We start from the raw sequence: 24,895 nt of genomic DNA on the forward strand, positions 1-24,895 counted from the left end.
CTTGCTTTGCTTCAGGGGGGGATTTTATTTTGATCTCCCGATAGAAAAAGGCAAATCCGAAAGCAAAAGAGGCGCTCGAAGTCTTCCCAGGGTGTGGCGGAGAGGGTTTCCAAGTAGGATGAAATACGGCCACAACCGCTGCCCCGGGGGGGGACGCTGCCCCCTCCGTGCCCTCAGCTCGGTTTCACCCCCCGCCCATGCCACAAAATCCAGATTTTCTCCCGTTCTCATCCTGAAAAGGCTGCGGGGTGGAGGGGGTTGAAAAAAACCCAGGATTTCTGCCCACATTCCTGCAGCTCAGCTCCTGGAATGCCGTGATGTTTGTCACCTATGAGTTGGTGACACGGGGCCCGACGGCCACTGGCAGGAGCGCAGCGAGGGTTGAAGTAAATCCTGCGGTCTTTTTTTTCCCTGGTTTTGTCCTTGCCCTCACGTCCCTGCGTAGTCACCCCCGAACCACAGTCTTGTTCAACTTCTTCATCAAGGACCTGGATGAAGAGTTAGAGTGGACCCTCAGCAAGTTTGCTGATGACACCAAACTGGGAGGAGTGGTGGATACGCCAGAAGGCTGTGCTGCCATCCAGCGAGACCCGAACAGGCTGGAGAGTTGGGCAGAGAGGAACCTGATGAGGTTCAACAAGGGCAGGGGCAGGGTCCTGCGCCTGGGGAGGAACAACCCCAGGCACCAGTACAGGCTGGGGCTGACCTGCTGGAGAGCAGCTCTGCGGAGAGGGACTGGGAGTGCTGGGGGACGACAGGGTGACCATGAGCCAGCAGCGTGCCTTGGGTGCCAAGAAGGCCAATGGGATCCTGGGTGCATTAGGAGGAGTGTGGCCAGCAGGTCGAGGTAGGTTCTCCTCCCCCTCTGCTCTGCCCTGGTGAGGCCCCAGCTGCAGTGCTGCGTCCAGTGCTTGGCTCCCCAGTTCAAGAAAGATGAGGAGCTACTGGAGAGAGTCCAGCGGAGGGCTACAAGGATGAGGAGGGGACTGGAGCATCTCTCCCAGGAGGAGAGGCTGAGGGAGCTGGGCTTGTTCAGCCTGGGGAAGAGAAGGCTGAGAGGGGACCTTAGAAATGTCGATAAATATCTGCAGGGTGGGTGTCAGGAGGACGGGGCCAGACTCTTTGCAGTGGTGCCTAGTGACAGGACAAGGGGCAACGGGCACAAACTGAAGCCGAGGAAGCTCCAGCTGAAGATGAGGAAGAACTTCTTCCCTCTGAGGGTGATGGAGCCCTGGCCCAGGCTGCCCAGAGGGGCTGTGGAGTCTCCTTCTCTGGAGATATTCCAACCCCAGCTGGACGTGGTCCTGTGCATCCTGCTCTGGGTGACCCTGCTTGGGCAGGGGGTTGGGCTGGGGGATCTCCAGAGGGCCCTGCCAACCCCACCATGCTGGGATTCTGTGAACCGTCGCTGCTCCCATGCAGGAGTGGAGCTGGGAGTACTGCAACCCGCCCCCCCCCCCCCCCCAAATCCTCCAGCACCCCTCGTGGGGTGGCAGGGATGGAGCCGACTCCTCGCTGAGGCCCAGGGGAAACAGGCACAAGGGTGCTGCGTTTTGGGGTGCTGGATGCCGGGAACCCCCTCTACCTGCTCCCAGGGCTTTATTGGAGGGAGGGCGGAGGCCGTCGCTCCCTAGGACAGGAGAGCGCTTCTCAGGAGCGTCTTCTTCTCCGGCGTGAGCTTCTTGGGAAAGCAGATGTTGAAGTAGATGAGGAGGTCACCTCTGCGCCGGGGGTCCTGGAGCAGCGGCATCCCCTCCCCCGGCACCACTTTGCAGTACGTGGGGCTGCGAAGGGAAGGACGGAGCTGGGAGGAGCCGCGGGACCCAGCTCCCCGACCGCAGAGCCCCCCCATCCCCGCACGCTTCCCAGCGGGTTTCTCAGGGCGAGGTTGCTCCTCCAGCTCCAAGCGGAGGCCTGCCTTGTGTCCCCAGGCTCCTCGGGTCTTCCACCCACCCACACCAAGCCCTCTCCCAGAAGATCAGCCCGTGGTGGGCACCCTCCTCCTCCAGGCTGGTTTCCCCCCAGCCCCACAGCTCCTGGAAAAGCTTTGGAGCACCAAAATCGCGCTAATTCCGGCAACGGGGACGCGCTCGGGAAGCGCCGAGCTCTCACCGGGGAGCAGCGCGCCAACGCCGAGTTTCCTCCCAAGCGCCCCATCCGCCTCCTCGGCCACCGCGCCAGCCCCGCAGCCGCTTGCCCCACGGCGCTTACTCCACGATGTCGTTGATGGGGATGTTCAGCAGCCTCCCGTCCAGCGTCCTCACCTCCACCGCGCAGCCGACCAGCGCCTGCAAGGCACACAGCGGGTCCCGCAGCTGCCACGCACAGCCCCAGGGGGCAAACGTAAGCCGGGGCCGGCTCCGGCCTCTCGCTTGGGCTCTTTACCTTCCCCAGGGGGACGGTGGCGATGTACACGAGGTTGTCGTTGGCTCTTTTGAACCTCGGGTGGGGTTTCTCCTGGACAATGAAGGTGATGTCAGCTGGAATGACGTTTGGGCCCTAAAATTGAGAGGAAAAAAACCCCAAAAATGAACATCGTGTGGAGTTTCTCCTGCACAACGAAGGTGATCTCAGCTGGAGTGATATTTGGGCCCTAAAATTGAAGGGGGAAAAAAAACCAAACCAAAAACTAACATCACGTAGAATTTCTCCTGGACAATGAAGGTGATGTCAGCTGGAATGACGTCTGGGCCCTAAAATTGAGGGGAAAAAAACCCTAAAAACTAATATCGTGTGGAGTTTCTCCTGGACAACGAAGGTGATGCGAGCTGGGGTGATGTCTGGGCCCTAAAATTGAGGGGAAAAATAAGATATCTGGATTTTTTCGGTCTAAACCATATGATCTTACAGAGGGAAAGGTGACACGAATGCCTGTCCCTTGGTGGCTGCTTTCAGCTGGCTACGGAGAAGGGGAAGGTGTTTTGTTCATTTAATAAAACAAAACAGCCAAGAGAAATCAGACCGGGGTTCACAAAGGTGACACCAGGCAGCAAACCACCCCTTTTCAATTCTGTTTTTAACCATCCTACGGAAAACCCGGGCAGGAAGGGTTCCTCAGCGCGTTTCTGAGCGCGGTGACGCTGGATCGCCCCGTTCGCCGCGCTGCCGACCGCCCGCAGCAATGGGCAACCCGCAAAGAGCTTCCGCCAGGGTCGTTACCTGGTCTCCTTCCTTCTCGAAGGTGATCCTGGTGCCCTGCTTCCAGCCCGGCTGCACGTCGATCGTGAGGATTTTATCTCTGATGGTGCTCGTTTGGCCGTCTTCGTTCATCACCTGGGGGGTAGACAAAGGGGTGAGCAGAACCTGGTGCCCTTGGGAGAGGTTGGGTCTGCGGCCAGGTGGGAGCTCGGCTCGGCCGGCAGAGCAGCCAGCACCGGGCTCCGGTTCCCCCAGCCCGGATGAGGACCCTGCGGTGCCGGACACGGCCCGGCTGGTGGGGCAGCCACCTCCAGGCTGTCACGGAATGGTTTGGGCTGGAAGGGACATGGCAAGGCCATCCAGTCCAAGCCCTCTGCCACAGACAGGGACATCTCCAACTGGAGCAGGGTGCTCAGAGCCCCGTCCAACCTGGCCTGGGATGTTCCCAGGGATGGGGCATCGACCACCTCTCTGGGCAACCTGGGCCAGGGCCTCACCACCCTCACCATAAATTAATTTCTCCTCATATCCAGTCTAAATCTCCCCTCTTTTAGTTCAAAACCGTTCCCCTTGTCCTATGCTACAGGCCCTGCTGAAACGTTTGTCCCCAGCCCCCTTTAAGCACTGGAAAGCTGCCTTCTCCTCCCCAGGCTGAGCAGCCCCAGCTCTCCCAGCCTCTCCTCCCAGCAGAGGGGTTCCAGCCCTCGCAGCATTGCTGGGGCCTCCTCTGGCCCCGCTCCCACAGCTCCAGCTCTGCCCTGTGCTGAGGGCTCCAGAGCTGGACGCAGGACTCCCGGGGGGGTCTCAGCAGAGCGGGGCAGAGGGGCAGAATCCCCTCCCTCACCCCGTGCCCACGCTGCTGGGGATGCAGCCCAGGGCACGGTTGGCCTTCGGGGCTGCCAGCGCACACTGCCGGGTCCTGGCCAGCTTCTCATCCCCCAGCACCCCAAGTCCTTCTCAGCAGGGCTGCCACCCCGCCGAGGGACAACACAGAGAGGTGATCTGTGACGCCATGGTGCCCAAAGACAGGGTTGTAGCTGCTCTGCTCATCCAGCCACACGTGAGCCAGTGGTGACAAGGACGGCTCCTGCTCCACAGCTAGGCAGCTGCAGGTACAAATGGGATCAGATCAAGCAGGAGAAACTCAGGGCTGGAACCAGGAGATTTGGGACAGCGAGAGGAGGGACGCAGGTCACTGGGAGCAGAGAGGAGACACAGCGCGGTGTAAAAATTCAACTGTGCGAGCCCAGGAAACGCTGTGCTGCTCCTCACCCTGCTCCGAAACCAGCCCTGCCTTCCCACCAGCTTCCACCTCACCCCTCGCGCCGAATTCCCTTTGGCAAGCCAGGAGAGGAGAGCACCCGTTCGGATCCTGCCGGTGTTTGTGCCGGGTTCCGTGCAGATCCCCCTCCGCAGCGCAGACGTGGAGCCACCCCCCGACCCTGCCCAGCGTGCCCCCCCCCTTCAGCCCCACCGCCCCTACCCTGCGCGAGATCTTCATCTTCTTGGTGCAGCCGTAGAAGAGGTCTTCAAGGGAGAGGCAGAGATCCCGCACGACCGGGGGGTCTTGCTTCACCGCTCCTCGTCCTCGCAGCCCTCCGAAGGGCAGGGTCAACTCCGAGCCATCCTCAGCAAAGAACTCTGCAGGAGCGAGCAGAGGTGGGCTGAGGGGGGTCACCACGCTCGCATCAGAGGTCTAGGGGGGTCCCTTGGGGTCTCCTCATCATGGAAGCTGAGCGCCCTAAATCTGCCACCCAGAAACCTGCTTCTGCCTGGGACCACCTTCCCCCTCCAGCTGAAGAGTTTTCCTCCGGGAGCGTTTTTATCTTGCTCACGCCTTTACGGCAGCCTCGCCAACCCAACCCCTCTTTTTGCCGCAAATCCTCGAAGAAAAGGGGCCCAACGGTCGCTGGGGAGAGCTGACGGCCTGAACACGCGCCCCTCGGGCCTCTCACCCGCCTGGGACCGAGGGAAGTCAGGATCTAACCTCCAGGCAGCGGGGGACCAGCAGCCCCAGAGGGACCTGAGAGTAGCTGGGGCAGGGAAACATCTCCTAAAGCTTAAAGCTCAGAGGTGGTGGTGGCCACAGCCCCACACAGAGGGGGAGCCTGGGCCACCCCCCGGAGCCCCCCACCTACCCGCAAAGGGGTTGTCTCCACCAAAGAACTCCTTGAAGACTTTGTCCGGGTTGTTGTGAAACACGTAGCCAGTGCTCCAGAGGTTTTCACCGCCACACTCCAAGGGGATGCCGCCTTTGAGCCCCTCTTCTCCAAACTTGTCGTAGACGCCTTTCTTCGTGGCTTAGGGAAGGAGGAGGAGTTGGGAATGGCCATGAGAGGGGAGAGCCTGAGATCCAGGCTTTGCTTGGGTGGAGGATGGAGACGGGATGGGGCAGGGGGGGAGCACACCAGCTTGGGGACAGCAAGGTGGGATGGAAGCAGTAGGTTAGTAAGCATGGTGGGGATGGGTTGATGTCTGGGTTTGATGATTTTAGACATCTTTTCCAGTCTTAACACTGGAGAGAGTCCAGCGGAGGGCTACGAGGATGCTGAGGGGGTTGGAGCATCTCTCCTACGAGGAGAGGCTGAGGGAGCTGGGCTTGTTCAGCCTGGAGAAGAGAAAGCTGAGCTGGAAGCTAATAAATGTTTATAAATATCTTCAGGGTGGGTGTCAGGAGGACGGGGCCAGACTCTTTCCAGTGGTGCCCAGCGACAGGACAAGGGGCAACGGGCACAAACTGAAGCCGAGGAAGCTCCATCTGAACATGAGGAAGAACTTCTTCCCTCTGAGGGTGACGGAGCCCTGGCCCAGGCTGCCCAGAGGGGCTGTGGAGTCTCCTTCTCTGGAGATATTCCAACCCCGCCTGGCCGTGGTGCTGTGCAGCCTGCTCTGGGTGACCCTGCTTCGGCAGGGGGTTGGGCTGGGGGATCCCCAGAGGTCCCTGCCAACCCCCACCATGCTGGGATTCAGTGATTCTAGGATTCTGTTCTAAGCAGGAACAGACGTCAGCACTCGGCCCGGCTGCGGGTCATGGAGCTGACGCCACCTGCCTGGGTGCACCAGCAGCTGCGGGCTCAGACCTCAGCACAACTCTGGCCACACCAGAGACCCTTCGCCCCCGGTCCCACTCCCTGGAAGAGAACCGTCTCCCCGCTTACGGTCGCTGAGGATGTCGTAGGCCTCCGCCAGCTGCCTGAACCTCTCCGGCGCCCAGGGCTCCTTGCATTTTAAAGGATGGTTCTTCAAGGCCAGTTTCCGATAGCTGCGAAGGGAAAAGGACGGGAGAGCCGGGCCCCGGGGTGCCAGGACACCCCCAGCCTCCGCCGCTCCCTCACGGCTTCTCCCCGGCCCTCACCCCGCCTCCGGCCTGCGCTGCGGGGAGGCCGAGGGCACCCCCGCACAGGGCCCCCACCCCACTCCGCATCGCTCCCCGACCCCCGCACACCCCACGGCTTCCCCCCGCAAGGCCGAGGCCCCTCACGCCTTCTTGATGTCGGCGAACGTGGCCCCGCGGTCCAGCTCCAGCACGGCGTAGTAGTCCCGGCCCATGGCGCCCGCTGCCCCGTTGCTATGGACACCGCGACGCTTCCAGGCCCCGCCGCGCGGGGCATCACGGGAGCTGTGATTCGCCGCCGCGCGGGGCATCACAGAACCAGAGAATGTTTGGGGTTGGCAGGGACCTCGGGGGGTCACCCAGTCCAACCCCCTGCCCAAGCAGGGTCACCCAGAGCAGGCTGCACAGGACCACGTCCAGGCGGGTCTGGAATATCTCCAGAGAAGGAGACTCCACAGCCCCTCTGGGCAGCCTGGGCCAGGGCTCTGTCACCCTCAGAGGGAAGAAGTTCTTCCTCATGTTCAGACGGAACTTCCTGTGCCTCAGTTTGTGCCCATTGCCCCTTGTCCTGTCGCTGGGCACCACTGAAAAGATCTTGGCCCCATCCTCCTGACACCCACCCTTCAGATATTTATAAGCATTTATTAGGTCCCCTCTCAGCCTTCTCTTCTCCAGGCTGAACAAGCCCAGCTCCCTCAGCCTCTCCTCGTAGGAGAGATGCTCCAGTCCCCTCATCATCCTTGTAGCCCTACGCTGGACTCTCTCCAATAGCTCTTCATCTTTCTTGAACTGTGGAGCCCAGCACTGGACACAGTATTCCAGATGGGGCCTCACCAGGGCAGTGTAGAGGGGAAGGAGAACCTCCTCACGGGAGTTGTAGTCCTCCCTGCGGCCCCCCCCACTCCATTCACTGCCTCTTGTATTGCATTTCTTTGTTTAAAAAGGGACGTTTTCCTGGAAAATATCTTTTCCACACAGGCGTAACCAAAGCGGTTGCTTTATTTCAGCCCCGTGCCGCAAAAAAGCCACCTTCACAGCCCTCCCCCCCCAATTTATTTTTATTTCCCCCCCCTTACAAACAGTTTTTCAGCAGTAGAAACAAAAACTGCGGCAACACAAGCTCCTCTCGAACGCCACTCTCCAAATTAAAAACGATCCAAGTTGTCAGAAATGCTACCTGTCACCAAAAACTTCTGTAAGAGCCCGGTCTTCACGGCAGCCTCAGAAATTCCTGTGCACCTCAGAAACGTCCCTATGCACACACACCTCGACCACGCCGCACAGGAAAACGAGCTTGGAAGAGCGATTTCCACACATCTCGCCGCATTCCGGGCGATCCAAACACTCAGAGGTTGGATAGTTGGTATCTCCTCACTATCCCGTCTCTGCAGCACGTGTAGATTTGCTTCTCCCAGGAAGCCACCTGAAAAACAGAAGGGGGGGGGGGAAAGCAGTCTTTAAGCACAGGATCTCTAAAATTCTCAGAGGTCAGCTTTCCTTTTGGACTTTCACGGAGGGAGGAGGCGGTGAGCGGCTCCTGGAACAGCGTTAGTGGGTTTTAAAGGACAGTGCAAGGTGGCACCAGGAGCTTCGGGAGCAGGTGAGTGCTCCCACAAGGGTTCTTCTGTCAGATCCGAAAGCGAAAATGACTTTTTCTCCACATTTTTCTCATGTTTTGCTCACACCAATGAGCTTTGCAGGTCAGATCTGAGCCTCCAGGCGAGGCTGAGCATTAGCCCTTGAGCGTGTGTGCTGGCTAGGAGAGGGGGGAACTGGACTGGAGAGCTGGAACGGGTTAAAACCAAAAGCTGATTTCCACCAGTGCCACCAGTTGGAGAGCGCAGGTCACCCTCCCCGCTCTGCAGGGCGTCTGGAAACACAACAGCCAGACCCACCTTCTGGTCTGGAGTCACCAGGGGACAAGAAGAGACAGGCAGCACCACACAGCTGGCTGCTGCTTTCACCCCGATGATCTTCCCAGCACCATTAATTCACGCTTCGTCAGGGAAACACAGTTCTGCCACAGCTACTCCAACCACCCAGCTACTCCCCCGCTTCGGTTTTGCTACTGCACGACGGAGATAACTGCCGCCGGATACCACAGAGGATTTGTTTATGCAAAATATGAAGATTATTCAGGTAGAAAAAAAACCCCAAAAGCTTCAAAGTCAGCTGTGTGAAGGAAGCCGCTGTGCGGGCGGCCAAATCCTTAGGGAAAGGCGGCTGCCTATGCACCAGTACAGGCTTGGGGTGGACCTGCTGGAGAGCAGCTTTGTGGAGAGGGACCTGGGTGTCCTGGTGGACGACAGGGTGACCATGAGCCAGCAGGTCAAGGGAGGCTCTCCTTCCCCTCTGCTCTGCCCTGGTGAGGCCCCATCTGCAGTGCTGTGTCCAGTGCTGGGCTCCCCAGTTCAAGAAAGATGAGGAGCTACTGGAGAGAGTCCAGCGGAGGGCTACGAGGATGAGGAGGGGACTGGAGCATCTCTCCTCCGAGGAGAGGCTGAGGGAGCTGGGCTTGTTCAGCCTGGGGAAGAGAAGGCTGAGAGGGGACCTCAGAAATGCCTCTAAATCTCTTCAGGGTGGGTGTCAGGAGGACGGGGCCAGACTCTTTCCAGTGGTGCCCAGCGACAGGACAAGGGGCAACGGGCACAAACTGAAGCCGAGGAAGCTCCAGCTGAACATGAGGAAGAACTTCTTCCCTCTGAGGGTGACGGTGCCCGGGCCCAGGCTGCCCAGAGGGGCTGTGGAGTCTCCTTCTCTGGAGATATTCCAGCCCTGCCTGGCCGCAGTGCTGTGCAGCCTGTTCTGGGTGACCCTGCTTCGGCAGGGGGTTGGGCTGGGTGACCCACAGAGGTCCCTTCCAGCCCCTGCCATGCTGGGATTCTGCCTGCTGCCTGGCACCACCTTTCCCTACAGCCTTTATTGCGGGCCATGCACCGCTCTCCTTACCTTGTACACAGGATCGCAGTCCGCTGCCGTGAGATCGAGGACGTGATCAAGGTCCTGCTGGACGATAAAGCAGGTTCCATCACCTGCATGAGCAGAAGAGATCCCAAGCGAGGAAGAAACATCAACTAATTAGTGAAATGAGCCACGTTCCCAACTACAAGCAGCACTAACAGGCCCTGCAGGAATGCTGAATCGTAGGGTATGGAGCCCCCAGCAAGGGGGAAAAAATGCCGTGAAGATGCCAGAGAGTTGGAAAAAGGCTCTAATAGTCGAGAGGCACCTTTGAGGCCCTGCTTTGGAGGAACAGAGGGAGGTGAGGGGCAGAAATCACAAGGCAACCACGTAATATAGCTCCTGCTACATCGTCTTTTGGCCACACTGTCCAGCCCCCAGTGCTTCCACGTCAGAGGGCAATCCCCAAAGAGCACAAAACTCCTCGATTCAATGATACTGGCCCAGGTTGCCCAGAGAAGCTGTGGCTGCCCCCTCCCTGGCAGTGCTCAAGACCAGGTTGGATGGAGCTCTGGGCACCCTAGGCTGGTGGAAGATGTCCCTGCTGATGGCAGGGGGGTTGGAAGCAGATGAGCTTTAAGGTCCCTTCCAACCCAAACCATTCTATGGTTTCTACCGGCGTAACACAGCACTGGAGTTACCTTGGCTGGCAATAAATCCATCCCGGTACGGGAGCAGCGAAAGCACCGGTGCTCCTGATCTATGGATGACCTGGATCGGAGAGCTAGAAAAAGGAGCAGAAACAAGGGATGAGTATTATGGTCTATAGTCAGGAGCTTTCGACACTGATAAAAACCGACCTGGGGCAGCTCCTGCCCTCAGCCACAGCTCAGTTCCAGCCCTACACTGGAATGAGGATCAGGGTGAACGTCAGGATCCTACAAACGCACTCCAGTCTCACCAGTGAAGGGGAGGAAGGGGCTCTTCTTTTGGTGGGAGCAATGCTACTCTTAACGAGTTCTCTGTAAAGCTCTCGACATACATATGTACATAGATTACCCAATCACACAGACACTAATATGTAACATAATATGCACCGTACATTAACATAATTTTATATATATACATACTTAAAAAGCAATAATCTGCAAGGTAAGGCAGTGCCAAGAGCACCCCTGCTCACAGATCGAGGTTTTCAGGAACTAAGGCATCTGCGCAGAGCCCGCAGTCTTTTAGAAGGCACTTTCCAGAGAACATCCCATCAGACTGCCAACACGACCAAGAGTACCCTGCCCCAGCAAAAGAAACATCCCCAGGAGGCTCAGAAGCTCACTGTGCCACGGCAGTGCCTGTACCCAGCCTTTACAAGGGGCACTGTCTGCAGCACCCTCAGCCTGGCTCTTTCCCAAGCCAAAAAACCAGCCAGCGGTTCAAGACTCGCAGGCACGCACTCACTTGGTGTTTCTCACGTCCAGCTGATAGATGTTCCCATCCTGCGTCCCTGCCAGGATGTAGGTACCTGAGAGGAACGTGCAGCAGTTGAACGCGTCAGATCCGATGAAGAGGAACACCTGAGAACACAGGAACCAAGGCAAACGTCAGACACCCGCAGATGAGGATCACGGAATCACAGAATCCCAGCATCGCAGGGGTTGGCAGGGCCCTCTGGGGGTCACCAAGCCCAACCCCCTGCCCAAGCAGGGTCACCCAGAGCAGGCTGCACAGGACCACGTCCAGCCGGGGTTGGAATATCTCCAGAGAAGGAGACTCCACAGCCCCTCTGGGCAGCCTGGGCCAGGGCTCCGTCACCCTCAGAGGGAAGAAGTTCTTCCTCATGTTCAGACAGAACTTCCTCGGCTTCAGTTTGTGCCCGTTGCCCCTTGTCCTGTCGCTGGGCACCACTGAAAAGAGTCTGGCCCCGTCCTCCTGACCCCCACCCTGAAGAGATTTATCAGCATTTCTAAGGTCCCCTTCTCAGCCTTCTCTTCTCCAGGCTGAACAAGCCCAGCTCCCTCAGCCTCTCTTCGTAGGAGAGATGCTCCAGTCCCCTCCTCATCCTCGTAGCCCTCCGCTGGACTCTCTCCATTAGCTCCTCATCTCTCTTGTACTGGGGAGCCCAGCACTGGACACAGCACTGCAGATGGGGCCTCACCAGGGCAGAGTAGAGGGGGAGGAGAACCTCCCTCGACCTGCTGGCCACACTCCTCCTAATGCACCCCAGGATCCCATTGGCTTTCTTGGCAGCCAGGGCACTGGAGAAGGAAGCAGTTATTTATTTAGAAGTCAGCACAGTCGTTTCCACGAGTCACAGCACAAACCAAAAACCCAGAGCTAGGTTAAAAACTCTTGAGCTCTGCTCCAGGATACGCAGAACCAGGATCAGTCCTGCCCGAGCTGAAGGCCAGAACTCCAGGATCAGTCTTGCCAAGCAGAGACAGAGCAGTCAGTGAAGGCTCCGAGCTCTCCTTTGGAACAAGGACACATCGCACAGCCACAGGAGAACCAATGCTGAGCTCGGAATGAGCTTCAGACACCCACGGAGCAGCGCAACCAGCTCCACACGGCAGGCTGGCGGGGACCGCTCCTTCCTCCCAGTTCTACTCGCCACAAACACCGCAAGCAGTTCCATCTGCTGTGTCATGAGGAGCTCCTGTCTACTGCCCGGGATGATCCTGGTGAGATCTCTGGCACCTAAGCAGTGTTCCCCAGGGCTCAGGTTTGGGTCCGGTCTTGTTCAACACCTTTATCAATGACCTGGATCAGGGGATCGAGTGCTCCCTCAGTCAGTTTGCAGATGACACCAAGCTGGGTGGGAGTGTCAATCTGCTAGAGGGTAGCAAGGTTCTGCAGAGGGATCTGGACAGGCTGGATCGATGGGCCAAGGCCAACTGTGTGAGGTTCAACAAGGCCAAATGCTGGGTCCTGCCCTTGGGTCACAACAACCCCACGCAATGCTCCAGGCTTGCGGAGGAGTGGCTGGAGAGCTGCCTGGCGGAAAAAGACCTTGGGGTGCTGGTCAACAGCCAGCTGACCATGAGCCAGCAGTGTGCCCAGGTGGCCAAGAAGGCCAACGGCATCCTGGCTTGGATCAGGAATGGGGTGGCCAGCAGAGGCAGGGAGGGGATCATGCCCCTGGACTCGGCACTGGTGAGGCCGCACCTCGAGTGCTGTGTTCAGTTTTGGGCCCCTCACTCCAAGAAGGACATGGAGGGGCTGGAGTGCGTCCAGAGAAGGGCAGTGAGGCTGGGGAGGGGTCTGGAGAACAAGTCTGATGGGGAGGGGCTGAGGGAGCTGGGGCTGTTGAGTCTGCAGAAGAGGAGGCTGAGGGGAGACCTTCTCGCTCTCTACAGCTCCCTGACAGGAGGGGGGAGTGAGGGGGGGGGTTGGTCTCTTCTCCCAAGGAACCAGCGACAGGACGAGAGGCAATGGCCTCAAGCTGCTCCAGGGGAGGTTCAGATTCAAGATCGGGAAAAATTTCTTCACTGAAAGAGTGGTCAGGCCTTGGACCAGGCCGCCCAGGGAGGTGGTGGAGTCCCCATCCCTGGAGGGGTTCAAAAACCGTGTGGATGTGGCACTTTGGGATATGGTTTAGCAGGCATGGTGGGGTTGGGTTGGCGGTTGGACTTGATGGTCTTAGTGGTCTTTTCCAACCTATGATTCTGTGAGATCCACCAACTCCATTGCCCTGTGCCAGGAGCAGAGAGATGGACTGCAGACCTTTCACACCCTACTTCAAACAGCAACTTTACACCTCAGCTGCTTAAGGCAGCCCGCAGTTCCCACATTCACAATGACATCTACTGGCCACTGCTCAAACAGTCTCCCCTACCTGGGCTAAACTAGTGAGCAGTTCTTGCTCCTCAAACCCCTCCACAGAAATCTGGCCAGTACGAAGGAGAGGAAGCATCACTTCATTGTACCAGGTTTTAGTTTCTCCTCCATGGAATACACACGTGGGAGAACACCGCAGTGTAGGACCTCGGCCAAATGCAGGCAGATCAGCCCTCCCCTGCCTCCAGCCTGGTCCCGTCCCTTTCTGTTCCACGTGATGAACCTCACCAGGGCACCGGAACGGGATTAGCACTAACCAGTTTATCCATCTAGGTTAGTTTTAACCTGGCTCAATTCTGAATTTTAACCTGGCTCTGTACAGCCACGTGAACAGCAGCTTACAAACCGAGGAGCTGCTGCAGCAGCGATGGAAACGAAGGGACCAACACCTCGGAGGCCATTTTCTAGCAGCATCTCAGAGCTCTCTCCCAGTCAAGCACTTGTGACAGTCTCAGGCTCCTTACCGGCTGCCTGCTCTGCAGTCCCACCCCTTGCAGCTTCTTGTCTTCTCGAGCCAGCAGCAGGATTTTCCCTTCTGTCCCAACCTCACGTTCGCCTGACAAAAGGACAACAGTTAATTCCAGCAGCGGCCACACAACAAGTCTCGACGGCACAGTCTGGATCACCCCCGCTGCACCTGTAACGGCGTTCCTCCACACCCCAAGGCACCAGATGCAGCAGGGCAAGCCGGTAACCAAAGAGATCGCGCTCTTAAACTGCCTGATCAGGCTCAATTCCTCCGCAGGAGCGCAGGGCTCTGTTCTGGTGACCCCAGCTCCCCTCCCTAGGTGGTACGAGGGCACACAGCAGCAAGCTGCACAGTCAGGATTAGGGGTGACCAAGCGAAGCAAATCGGGGCAGGGGAATGAAGGTGAATTTTATGAGAAAGGTCCTTACTAGGAGCTTTTCCAGGCGTGCCCAGGTTCAGGGAGTTGTCAGCAGCGCCCACGGCAATGCCATTGACCGGAGAGCCGCAGTCAGCGACGACGCCCAGACAGGAGGATTTTCCACAGTCCCAGAGGCGGGCAGTGCCGTCTCTCGAGCAGGAAAGGACATTTCTCCCCCGATCCACAATGGCAGCGTCCAAAATACCTGCATCAGAGCAAAGGCTGCGTTCAGACACACAGCGTGGAAGGCAGATAGACAAAGCACCTCATTTCCCGAGGCAAACTCAACTACAAGCCCCAAGCTACAGTCCCCAAAGTGCCACCAGTCACACACAGCCAAAGTACCTCTCCTACGAGGACAGGCTGAGGGAGCTGGGGCTGTTCAGCCTGGAGGAGAGAAGGCTCCGGGGTGGCCTCAGAGCAGCTGCCAGTGCCTGAAGGGGCCAACAGGAAGGACGGAGAGGGGCTTTTCACAAGGGTGTGTAGTGATAGGACAAGGGGGAATGGCTCTAAACTAAAAGAGGGCAGGTTAGATTAGATCTGAGGAAGAAATTCTTCCCCATGAGGGTGGTGAAACACTGGCCCAGGTTGCCCAGAGAAGCTGTGGCTGCCCCCTCCCTGGCAGTGCTCAAGGCCAGGTTGGATGGAGCTCTGAGCAACGTGGTCTGGTGGAAGATGTCCCTGCTGATGGCAGGGGGGCTGGAACCAGATGATCTTTAAGGTTCCTTTCCAACCGAAACCATTCTATGATTCCATGAAACTGCGCGGGGCGCAACGTGGGGCAGGGAGCCACAGCATCTAGAAGGAGGTGTGTGGAAGGTAGCCAGCCAGCGTCGCTCTGACCAAAGCTCGGTCACACCGCCTGCCACGTTTGGGTTACAGGACATTCGCAGCGAAGCACTTGGAATCCATACAAATAGGTCACAGGAGAACAACGGCAGGTTCAGTGCAAGGCAAGTTTCTGATTCAGTTTTGGGCAGCCAGCCACGGGGCTTATTTACCTTTTTCAATCAAGTCTTGCGCCTTGTGAGACAGGGAAAACACAAGCCTGTACAGAGCAGGTAGGTACTCAGGGAGGAGATTATCTGGGGCAGGGTTTTGGGCATCTGATGCCACATCCACAACTCACTTGGACTTGCTCACGATCATAGAATGGTAAGGGCTGGAAGGGACCTTAAAGCTCATCTGGTTCCAACCCCCCTGCCATCAGCAGGGACATCTTCCACCAGACCACGTTGCTCAGAGCTCCATCCAACCTGGCCTTGAACACTGCCAGGGAGGGGGCAGCCACAGCTTCTCTGGGCAACCACCCAAGTGTTCAAGCTGTCATCCCTTAGGAAGCACCAGCCATGACAAGAAAGCACCACTGGACGCTGTGCTCTGGGCCAGAGGTAAAGAAAAACAGGAGTGAAAAACGGGAGTCAAAAGGGGACCCTGCTTAGGCATTACGCATAAACCCACGCTGCCTCTGAACGAGGGATCCTGGAAACCAAATCTTTTTTCCAGAGATTAACAGAGGCTCTGTCCAGAAATTGCCTCAATCACAGCTCTCAGGAACCTTTCCGGGTAGCTCGTTTTCCATCCCCAGCAGTTCTTCTCTGGGATTAACTGGCAATCAGAGGAGTTGGTAGCATGGTCCCTGAACACAGCATCTAACTGACCACATAAGGTGGCCAGCGCATCATCTACACGAGGACACGAGGAGCGTGAAGAATTTACTCTCATTTTAAGCAGCAAGACCACCAGCAGGCACAGAGCTGAACATCTGCCCTCGTACAAGGGTGAGCAAGCTTATTCCAGCCCTTCTTAAGAAATAATCACTTCAGCATCCTCGCAGCTGCTCTTCCTCTGCCTTATTTTCAACAGCACATGTCCTCGAGGCAGGTAACTCCCTGCATGAGTTCTGCAAGTCCATAATAAACTGCTACATGCTTTTCTGGGCAAGGGAAAAAAAACAAAAGGAAGAGGCTCTGGAGCAACTGCAGGCGAGCAGGATGATCTGGGTGCGAGCAGGAGGCATTCCCAGCGCAGGCTGCAAGGCTACTGAACGCAGGTCAGAGCTCTGCAGAGCTGAGACTGCCCTGGAGGAGCAGAATGCCCTCTGCCTCCACCTCTGGCACTCGCAACAGGCTAATGGACTGCATCCTCCCTCTTTTCACCTTAATTAACGAGGAAAACAGGTCAGCAAGAGAAATACTCTCGTCCAATACAGCTACCATCAATCTTTTTCTTCACATCCTGGGAGCTTGAAAAAGCTACTCCGGACGTCTACTACAAATGCACAGCGCAGAGTGCAGCAGGGTGGTGACCGAACATTAGCCCTTGGGTGCAACACAATTACACACACGGCAGATCAAGCATTTCAAAGACTAAGTACTCTGTACCTCCTTTGTGACCTTTAAATGTTACTACGCAGCTGGCATCTTCTGCTGACCAGATCTTTAGCTGGGCATCCATTCCCCCACTCAGAACCACGAGGCCCGATGGGAAAAACCTGCAACAATTCACATCATACACATGGCCTTCCAATAGTCTCTGGAAAAACAAAGAACTGCGTGCTAGTTCCATTGTTAGCACCCTCACGCCGAGCAATCTTTGAGCTATGACACCTGAAAACTTGGTATTCCTATGCGGGCAGAGGAATCAAACCCTCCGTGTTTGCGTTCCTGCAGCAGACTCCTCTGAATGTGAGGCAGTCAAAGAGCCAGCAGGTTCGCTTTGGGCCTCCCTCTGCCATCTGAGCAGCTAACGACATCGCAAAGGATACCACATTTCTTGCTAATAACAGGTTAGATGTCTCCATCCTCTGCCAAACTAGCAGCTGGCAGGTCAAGCTCCACAAGAAACACCCGAACTGGGAAGGCAGCCAGCCACGATGTGGTTAATCCATCACGGGCAGGAGTCTTTTTTCCCCACCTCTTCTCTACTGCAGATGAAGAAGAACTCTACTGGTTCTTGGACCACGAGGACTAGCAGCTGTCAGTTACCTTCTGCACTCTAGCTGTCATTCCTAACTACCCATTCTTATTTTCACCCTGGCACTCCTCTCCAGATTGCTGAGCATCATTTCCCTTGGGAGAAGTCACGCTTTCCGACAGCATTGACTTAAAACCTCCGAGATGTCAAATTTCAACCAGCTTTTCAATCAAAAGCCAGATTCTTGCCTGCCCTAGACCACAGCGCGCAGATAGCCTGGCCAAAGTCACGGCCGAATGACTTCAGTCACGTCACAGGCAACACACAACATCCACGCTAGACGCTCTTACTCTTATTTCTCCATTCGCAGCCTGCCAGATTTTCATGGTCCCATCTGTGCTGGTAGACACGCCGAGCCCTCCACCACTGGAAATATCGAGACAGGTAATCTGCAGGAGGGTAAAAAACACCCAAATGTTAGCTTTACATGACCCTGTCTGTAGGTATTTCTGCTCAAGAGCCTAACTGGGCTGTGGGAGGCCTGCTAAGTACATCATTCAGTGCTATCATCTCCCCAGGACACACTGCTGGAGTCATTTAAAGCCCCTGAAAGAGTTTCCACATGCCTAGCTTAACAGTTTCAGCCTCATAAGAGTCTTCTAACACTTAATAGCCTTATGCAAGGACTTCACAGGCTTTCTCTCCTCAACCTCTCAGTAAGTTTTAGGAGATAAGTCGCTTTTTAAACAACACTTCTTCCATGCACAGGAGCAATGCATCCCCCTGAGAAAGAAATTTAGCAAAGGAGGAAGGAGACCTGCATGGTTAAACAAGGAGCTTCTAGCGGAGATCAGGCAGAAGAGAAAGGTGCATGGCATGTGGAAAGAGGGACAGGCCACTTGGGAAGAGTACAGAAACGTAGTGAGAGCATGCAGGGATGCGACGAGGAAGGCCAAGGCTCACCTGGAATTGAAGCTGGCAAGGGATGTCAAAAACAACAAGAAGGGCTTCTTCAACTACATCAGCAGCAAAAGGAAGGCTAGGGACAACGTGGGGCCGCTGCTGAATGAGGCGGGTGTCCTGGTGACGGAGGATGCGGAAAAGGCAGAGCTAATGAATGCCTTCTTTGCTTCAGTCTTCAGTGCTAAGACTGGCCCTCAGGAATCCCAGGCCCCGGAGGTAAGAGAGGAAGCCTACAGAGAGGACGACTTTCCCTTGGTCGAGGAGGACTGTGTGAGGGATCGCTTAAGCGATCTGGATGTCCACAAATCCATGGGCCCCGATGGAATGCACCCACGAGTGCTGAGGGAGCTGGCGGATGTCATTGCCGAGCCACTCTCCATCATCTTTGAGAGGTCCTGGAAGACAGGAGAGGTGCCCGAGGACTGGAGAAAGGCCAATGTCACTCCAATCTTCAAAAAGGGCAAGAAGGAGGACCCAGGGAACTACAGGCCGGTCAGCCTCACCTCCATCCCGGGAAAGGTGATGGAGCAGCTTATCCTGGAGGCCATCATGAAGCAAGTGGAAGAAAAGAAGGTTATCAGGAGTAGTCAGCATGGATTCACCAAGGGGAAATCATGCCTGACCAATCTGATAGCTTTCTACAATGACATGACTGGCTGGGTAGACGAAGGGAGAGCTGTGGATGTTATCTACCTTGACTTCAGCAAGGCTTTCGACACAGTCTCCCATGATATCCTCCTGGGGAAGCTGAGGAAGTGTGGGCTGGATGAGTGGTCAGTGAAGTGGATAGAGAACTGGCTGAATGGCAGAACTCAGAGGGTTGTCATCAGCGGCGCTGAGTCTAGTTGGAGGCTGGTGACAAGTGGTGTCCCTCAGGGGTCAGTGCTGGGCCCAGTCTTGTTTAACTTCTTCATCAACGACCTGGATGAAGAGTTAGAATGTACCCTCAGCAAGTTTGCTGACGACACCAAACTGGGAGGTGTGGTAGATACACCAGAAGGCTGTGCTGCCATTCAGCGTGACCTGGATAGGCTGGAGAGCTGGGCAGAGAGGAACCTGATGAGGTTCAACAAGGGCAAGTGCAGGGTCCTGCACCTGGGGAGGAACAACCTCATGCACCAGTACAGGCTTGGGGTGGACCTGCTGGAGAGCAGCTCTGCGGAGAGGGACCTGGGTGTCCTGGTGCACGACAGGTTAACTATGAGCCAGCAGTGTGCCCTGGCTGCCAAGAAGGCCAATGGGATCCTGGGGTGCATCAAGAAGAGTGTGGCCAGCAGGACAAGGGAGGTTCTCCTTCCCCTCTACACTGCCCTGGTGAGGCCTCATCTGGAGTACTGTGTCCAGTTCTGGGCTCCCCACTTCAAGAAAGATGAAGAGCTACTGGAGAGAGTCCAGCGGAGGGCTACAAGGATGGTGAGGGGACTGGAGCATCTCCCCTACGAGGAGAGGTTGAGGGAACTGGGCTTGTTCAGCCTGAAGAAGAGAAGGCTGCGAGGGGACCTTATAAATGCCTGCAAATATCTGAAGGGTGGGTGTCAGGAGGATGGGGCCAAGCTCTTTTCAGTGGTGCCCAGTGACAGGACAAGGGGCAATGGGCACAAACTGAGGCACAGGAAGTTCCGTCTGAACATGAGGAGGAACTTCTTCCCTCTGAGGGTGACGGAGCACTGGAACAGGCTGCCCAGGGAGGTTGTGGAGTCTCCTTCTCTGGAGATATTCAAGACCCGCCTGGACAAGGTCCTGTGCAGCCTGCTGTAGGTGACCCTGCTTCGGCGGGGGGGTTGGACTAGATGACCCACAGAGGTCCCTTCCAACCCCTACTATTCTGTGATTCTGTGATTCTGTGAAATAAACACACAAGAGGATCCTGAAGAGCAGGCTTTTTCTACAGGGCAGCATAAAAAGAAATTCTCTTCAGTTTATCTGTTTATACAGATTGCTGCATCCCTGCTTCCAGAGCGAGCTGCTGAGCTGGGCTGACCCGCAGCCAGGGCTCAGACGAGTTGGGTGACTGGAACCTGGCACGAAGCACCCCAGATTTCTCGTAATTGCCAACCAAATTTGACAAAGAAATTGCTATTCTCTGCCTGTGACTCTGCAGACACCTGCAAAGCAGGGAGAAAAAGAAATGCTGAGTCAGGAGCCTGCAGACAGCAGCTGTATTTCAGGTTTACCCCGGGAGAAGCAGAAATGTGGATTTTTCTAGCACCTCCTGGACACAGGTAAGAAACTGAGCCTCGCTGTTCCACGTCAGTCCAAGGTAACTGGCCAGCCTGAGAGCACCCTGACTCACAAGCCCACAAGGCACTGTTTGAGAGATTTACAACAGCACAGCCTAAATTTGCCGGAACACTGGCTCCAAACTAGCTCCTTACGCAGGCAGGCGAACTCCTCACACAGTGGTATTAACAACTGCCTGCTTTGCACAAAGCCTGGGAGAGCTGAATGCTTGTGAAGAGAGCAGACACTGAGCTCATATTCTTGTGAAAGGGCAGCCTTTCCCGTGATGCCAGACCTCACTGCTGCCTTTTGGGAAAGGCAGATGCATTTCAGTTGTGGATAAATGCAGCTGGACTAGACAATCATCGTAGGTCCCTGACATATTCTATGCTATTCAAAAATAATTTAATGTGACAGGTACTCTAGCCTTGACTAAACGATTACATCTTCTAAGTGAGAGAGATATTTCCACTATAGATTGCAGCAGCACTGAACAGGCTGAAAACAACAACAACTATACAGCTTTTGTTAGAACAAAGGTTAACACTCAGAATCACAGAATGGTTGGGGTTGGCAGGGACTCTATGGGTCACCCAGCCCAACCCCCTGCCCAAGCAGGGTCACCCAGAGCAGGCTGCACAGCACCGCGGCCAGCCGGGGTTGGAATATCTCCAGAGAAGGAGACTCCACAGCCCCTCTGGGCAGCTTGGACCAGGGCTCCGTCACACTCAGAGGGAAGAAGTTCTTCCTCATCTTCAGCTGGAGCTTCCTCGGCTTCAGTTTGTGCCTGTTGCCCCTTGTCCTGTCGCTGGGCACCACTGGAAAGAGTCTGGCCCCGTCCTCCTGACCCCCACCCTGAAGAGATTTATCAGCATTTCTAAGGTCCCCTCTCAGCCTTCTCTTCTCCAGGCTGAACAAGCCCAGCTCCCTCAGCCTCTCCTCGTAGGAGAGATGCTCCAGTCCCCTCCTCATCCTCGTAGCCCTCCGCTGGACTCTCTCCAGTAGCTCCTCATCTTTCTTGAACTTTTCAGCTGGGTTTAGCACAACAATTTACTCAATAAATCATGGGACAATGTGCTAAAACGTCTCCAGGAGCCTTCAGGGGACTCCCTTCCGGGCAGCCAGCTGTACCTGCAGAATACACACTCCCTAGTTACTCGGGCCATTTCCACGCAGCGGTTAAGCGCCCAGCGAAAGCACCGGTTACTTTCCAGCAAAGCCAAGTTACGCGCTTCTCTTCAGTGAAGAAATGAAATTTCAGGTCAGAGTCAGCCGTTCTGTATCGCTGTTCAGTGAGAAGCTGTACTTGTTGCACCCCCACAGTAACAGGAGTGCAGTAAGAAAGAAGATCATTCAGCAAAACGAGCACGGTTGTTTTTAAATAAGTGAGACAGTGGTGCAATTTATTTAGTTTTTTAAATACAAGCTGGGCCTTTCTGGTCTCTGAATTCCCACCAAGTCGAGCTGACACAACGTTCAATTCCCAGCCCTGCAAAGAGAAATTCCTGATTCCACGAAACAAATTCATATGGCAAATACCAAAGACAGATGACTTCACTGCACGGCAGCAAACAGCTGCTACAAACCAGGGACAGTTTTGAACCAGAGGTGAAGGGCTCCGTGCCCGGAACCTCTTATTTTTATCTCCATTTTTGACACACTAATTCACACATCTTACTCCTTTACAGGGGCATCTGTCCCGGGCCTGAAGCACACACAAATCGGAGCACTTGCAAGAGAACAGTTTAAAGAATTGGAGAGATTATTCCGAGGGGGGAAAGTTAACCACCATCAAATTTCCCAAGTTTCTACGGTCTGGTACGTTGCACTACCCAGTTCACACACAAAGCCATGCTGCGGGCCACCCCTCAGCACGGGCACGCCGCAGCGGGACACATCGCTTCCAGTTATCTCCCCCGCTCCCTTCACAAGGTTACTTACGCTTTTCTGATGAATTCTGCTGAAAGTTGTGTAGGGGGCCAGGAACTTTGTGGACACGTTTTCATGAGGACAAGAAATGAGAATGCTTTTCTGGAGGAGGAAAGACAGGGGAAAAAAGAATTAGAAGGGCTGTCAGTCCCGCTGAGTCACGGAGGCTGACAAGGTAGAACTACGATCCGGGCCCGGCTGTGGTTTCTCACAGCCTCAAGACTGACAGAAGGTGCAGCGCTGGGCTCTTCTCCTTACACCTCCTCAACACGCGAGCTCCGAGGGGCAAGCGATGGCCACTGTGGCCTGGCCAGCCACCAGACACAGCCCCAGCCCCACTACAGGATGCTGCAGACCAGGTCCAGGGCACTTCACTGGTGGGAGGCCTGCGAGAGCTGGACAGGACCATGCAGGGGACTGGGCGACAGCTTCAGGCTGCTGTTTTGACTGGCGTAAGCGTACGGCCCCTTCGCGCGTGGAGGGCGGTTACCGACCCCCGCTCCCCCCGAGCCCTGGCACCTTGGTGACTTCCCCAACCACGAAGCCCTCGGAGGCAGCGATGTCGGGGACGCCCTCGGTGCTGAGCCCACGGCGGGTCAGGCTGCCATAGAGGGTCGGCTTCCCTGGGGGAGAGCGGCCATCAGTTCAGCTGCCCCTCACGCACCACATCCCCCCTCAGCTCAGCTGCCCCTCCCCTCAAACACAGAGCACCCCCAAACTCCCTCACCCCCTCGAACCCACAAGGCTCCCCAACCTCCCTCCCCCCAAACGCACACGGCCCCTCCAAACTCCCCCACCTTCTCCTGACCCACAGGGCTCTCCCCAACCTCCACCACTCCTCTCCAACCCACAGGGCCCCCGCAACCTCCTTCACCCTTTCTAACCCACATGGCCCCCCCCAACCCTCTCCTAACCCACAGGGGCCCCTCAACTCCCCTCACTCCCTGCAACCTCCCACAATCTCCCCCCCCCACCCCCAAACCCACAGGGCCCCCTCAACACCCCCAGCCCTACCCCAACCTCCACTACCCCTTCCTAACCCACAGGACCCCTCCAAGCTCCCTCACTGCTTCTCAACCCACAGGGACCCCTCCAGACACCCAGACTCCCTCCTAACCCACAGGGCCACCCCCAACCTTCCTCACCCTCTCCTAACCCACAGCATCCCCCCCAACCTCTGCCATAGGGCCGTCACCCCCCCCAACCCACAGGGCTCCCCCAGCCTCCCTCACCCCCTCCTAACACACTGGGACCCCTCAAGACCCCCAGACCCCCTCCTAATCCAGAGAACATCCTAAACTCCCCCACCTCCTCCTAACCCACAAGGCCACCCCAGCCTCTCCCACCGGCCCCAACCCACAGGGCCACCCAAGCCTCCCTTAACCTCTCCCAACCCACAGGGCCCCCCCCAACCTCCCTCACACCCCCCCCACCCCACAGAGCCCCCTCGAGTCCCCCAGACTCCCTCCTAACCCACAGCCCCCCCCACCAACCTCACTCACCCTCTCCTAACCCACGGAGCACCCCCTAACCTCTCCCATTGGCCCCAACCCACAGCCCTCCCCTCCCCCCCCCAACCCACAGGGCTCCCCCAGCCTCCCTCACCCCCTGCTAACACACTGGGACCCCTCGAGACCCCCAGACCCCTTCCTAACTCACAGGCCCCCCAACCTCCCTCCCCCTCAACCCACAAAGCCCCTTCAGTCTCACCCACAAAGCCTCAACCCACAGAGCCCCCCCTAACCTCCTTTAGCCTGTCCTAACCCACACAGCTCCTCCAAGCACCCTCACCCCCCAACCCACGGCCCCCCCCAACCTCCCCCAGCTCCTCCTAACCCACAGGGCACCCCCTAACCACTCCCACCAGCCCCAAACCACAGGCCCCCTCCCCCAACCTCCCCCACCCTCTCCTAACCCACAGGGCCCCCTCAAGTCCCCCAGACCCCCTCCTAAACCAGAGTGCTCCCCCAATCTCCCCCACTCCCCCCAACCCATAGGGCCTCCTCTAACCTCTCCCGCTCCCCTCAACCCATAGGGGCCCCCCCAACCTCCCCCGCTCCCCTCAACCCATAGCGGCCCCCCCAAGCTCCCCCACTCCCCCCCAACCGCCCTCACCCCTCCTAACCCACATGACCCCCCACAACCTCCCCCACCCTCTCCTAACCCACAGGGGCCCCTCCAGCCCCCCAGACACCCTCCTAGCCCACAGGGGCCCCCCCATTTCCCTCACTCCCCCAAGCTCCCTCACCTTTCCTAACCCACAGGGCCTCCTCAAGCCCCCCACCCCCCAGCCGCCCCCCTCCGAGGCCTCCTCAGGCCCCTCACCGCTCACCAGGGCTCCGGCAGCTCAGCCAGGCCTCGCCCTCGTCCCTCCTGCGGACAGAAAGGGCGGCGGTGAGCGCGGGGCAGGGGAAGGGGAGCGCGGAAGGGGAGCGGAGCGGGAGGGCCCTGCCCACCTCAGCGCCTCGCTCCAGTCGCTCTGGATGCGCAGCGTCGCCGCCATCTTCTCCAGGCGCCCGCGCCCACTTCCGCCTCCTTCCTTCCCGTCACCCCCCGCGGGGAGGCGGAAGCGGAACGCGCCCTCCAATGAGCGAGCGCTCCCGCCGCCACGCCCCGCCCCGGCAGCGCCTGTCCCACCTCCACCCTTAAAGGGGCCGCGCCGCCGAAAAAAAAAGCAACCGGTGACCCAAAGAGGAAAAGGCAGCGATGGCGCGGCCCGGACACGCCAGGAACCGTCCGTCGCTGGAGAAAGACGAGGAGGCCGAGGACCCGTTGG

The 24,895-nt window shown here is 57.1% G+C and overlaps 2 protein-coding genes across 2 annotated transcripts; both read right to left on the reverse strand.

Moving 5' to 3' along the window:
- Window positions 1–3: 3 nt before the first annotated feature.
- LOC142360647 (dnaJ homolog subfamily B member 13-like) lies at window positions 4–6,798 on the reverse strand. Its single transcript, XM_075415133.1, has 9 exons — window positions 6,620–6,798; window positions 6,297–6,400; window positions 5,277–5,438; window positions 4,622–4,779; window positions 3,160–3,273; window positions 2,386–2,499; window positions 2,212–2,288; window positions 1,586–1,784; window positions 4–488 (listed from the first exon to the last, which is right to left on the reverse strand). Exons 1-8 carry the CDS (start codon window positions 6,781–6,783, stop codon window positions 1,631–1,633), a joined length of 1,047 nt encoding a protein of 348 aa, XP_075271248.1. The 5' UTR covers window positions 6,784–6,798; the 3' UTR covers window positions 4–488; window positions 1,586–1,630.
- A 736-nt stretch (window positions 6,799–7,534) lies between these two features.
- On the reverse strand, window positions 7,535–24,680 carry LOC142360648 (proteasomal ATPase-associated factor 1). Its single transcript, XM_075415134.1, has 12 exons — window positions 24,576–24,680; window positions 24,452–24,492; window positions 22,639–22,742; window positions 22,132–22,221; window positions 17,358–17,456; window positions 16,476–16,626; window positions 14,102–14,296; window positions 13,669–13,760; window positions 10,829–10,944; window positions 10,075–10,157; window positions 9,422–9,504; window positions 7,535–7,895 (listed from the first exon to the last, which is right to left on the reverse strand). The coding sequence occupies exons 1-12, from the start codon at window positions 24,620–24,622 to the stop codon at window positions 7,818–7,820; spliced, it is 1,179 nt and encodes a 392-aa protein (XP_075271249.1). The 5' UTR covers window positions 24,623–24,680; the 3' UTR covers window positions 7,535–7,817.
- Between the last annotated feature and the right edge of the window lie 215 nt (window positions 24,681–24,895).

The sequence above is a fragment of the Opisthocomus hoazin genome, chromosome 1 (genome assembly GCF_030867145.1).
Source record: "Opisthocomus hoazin isolate bOpiHoa1 chromosome 1, bOpiHoa1.hap1, whole genome shotgun sequence".
NCBI classification, from domain to species: Eukaryota; Metazoa; Chordata; class Aves; order Opisthocomiformes; family Opisthocomidae; genus Opisthocomus; species Opisthocomus hoazin.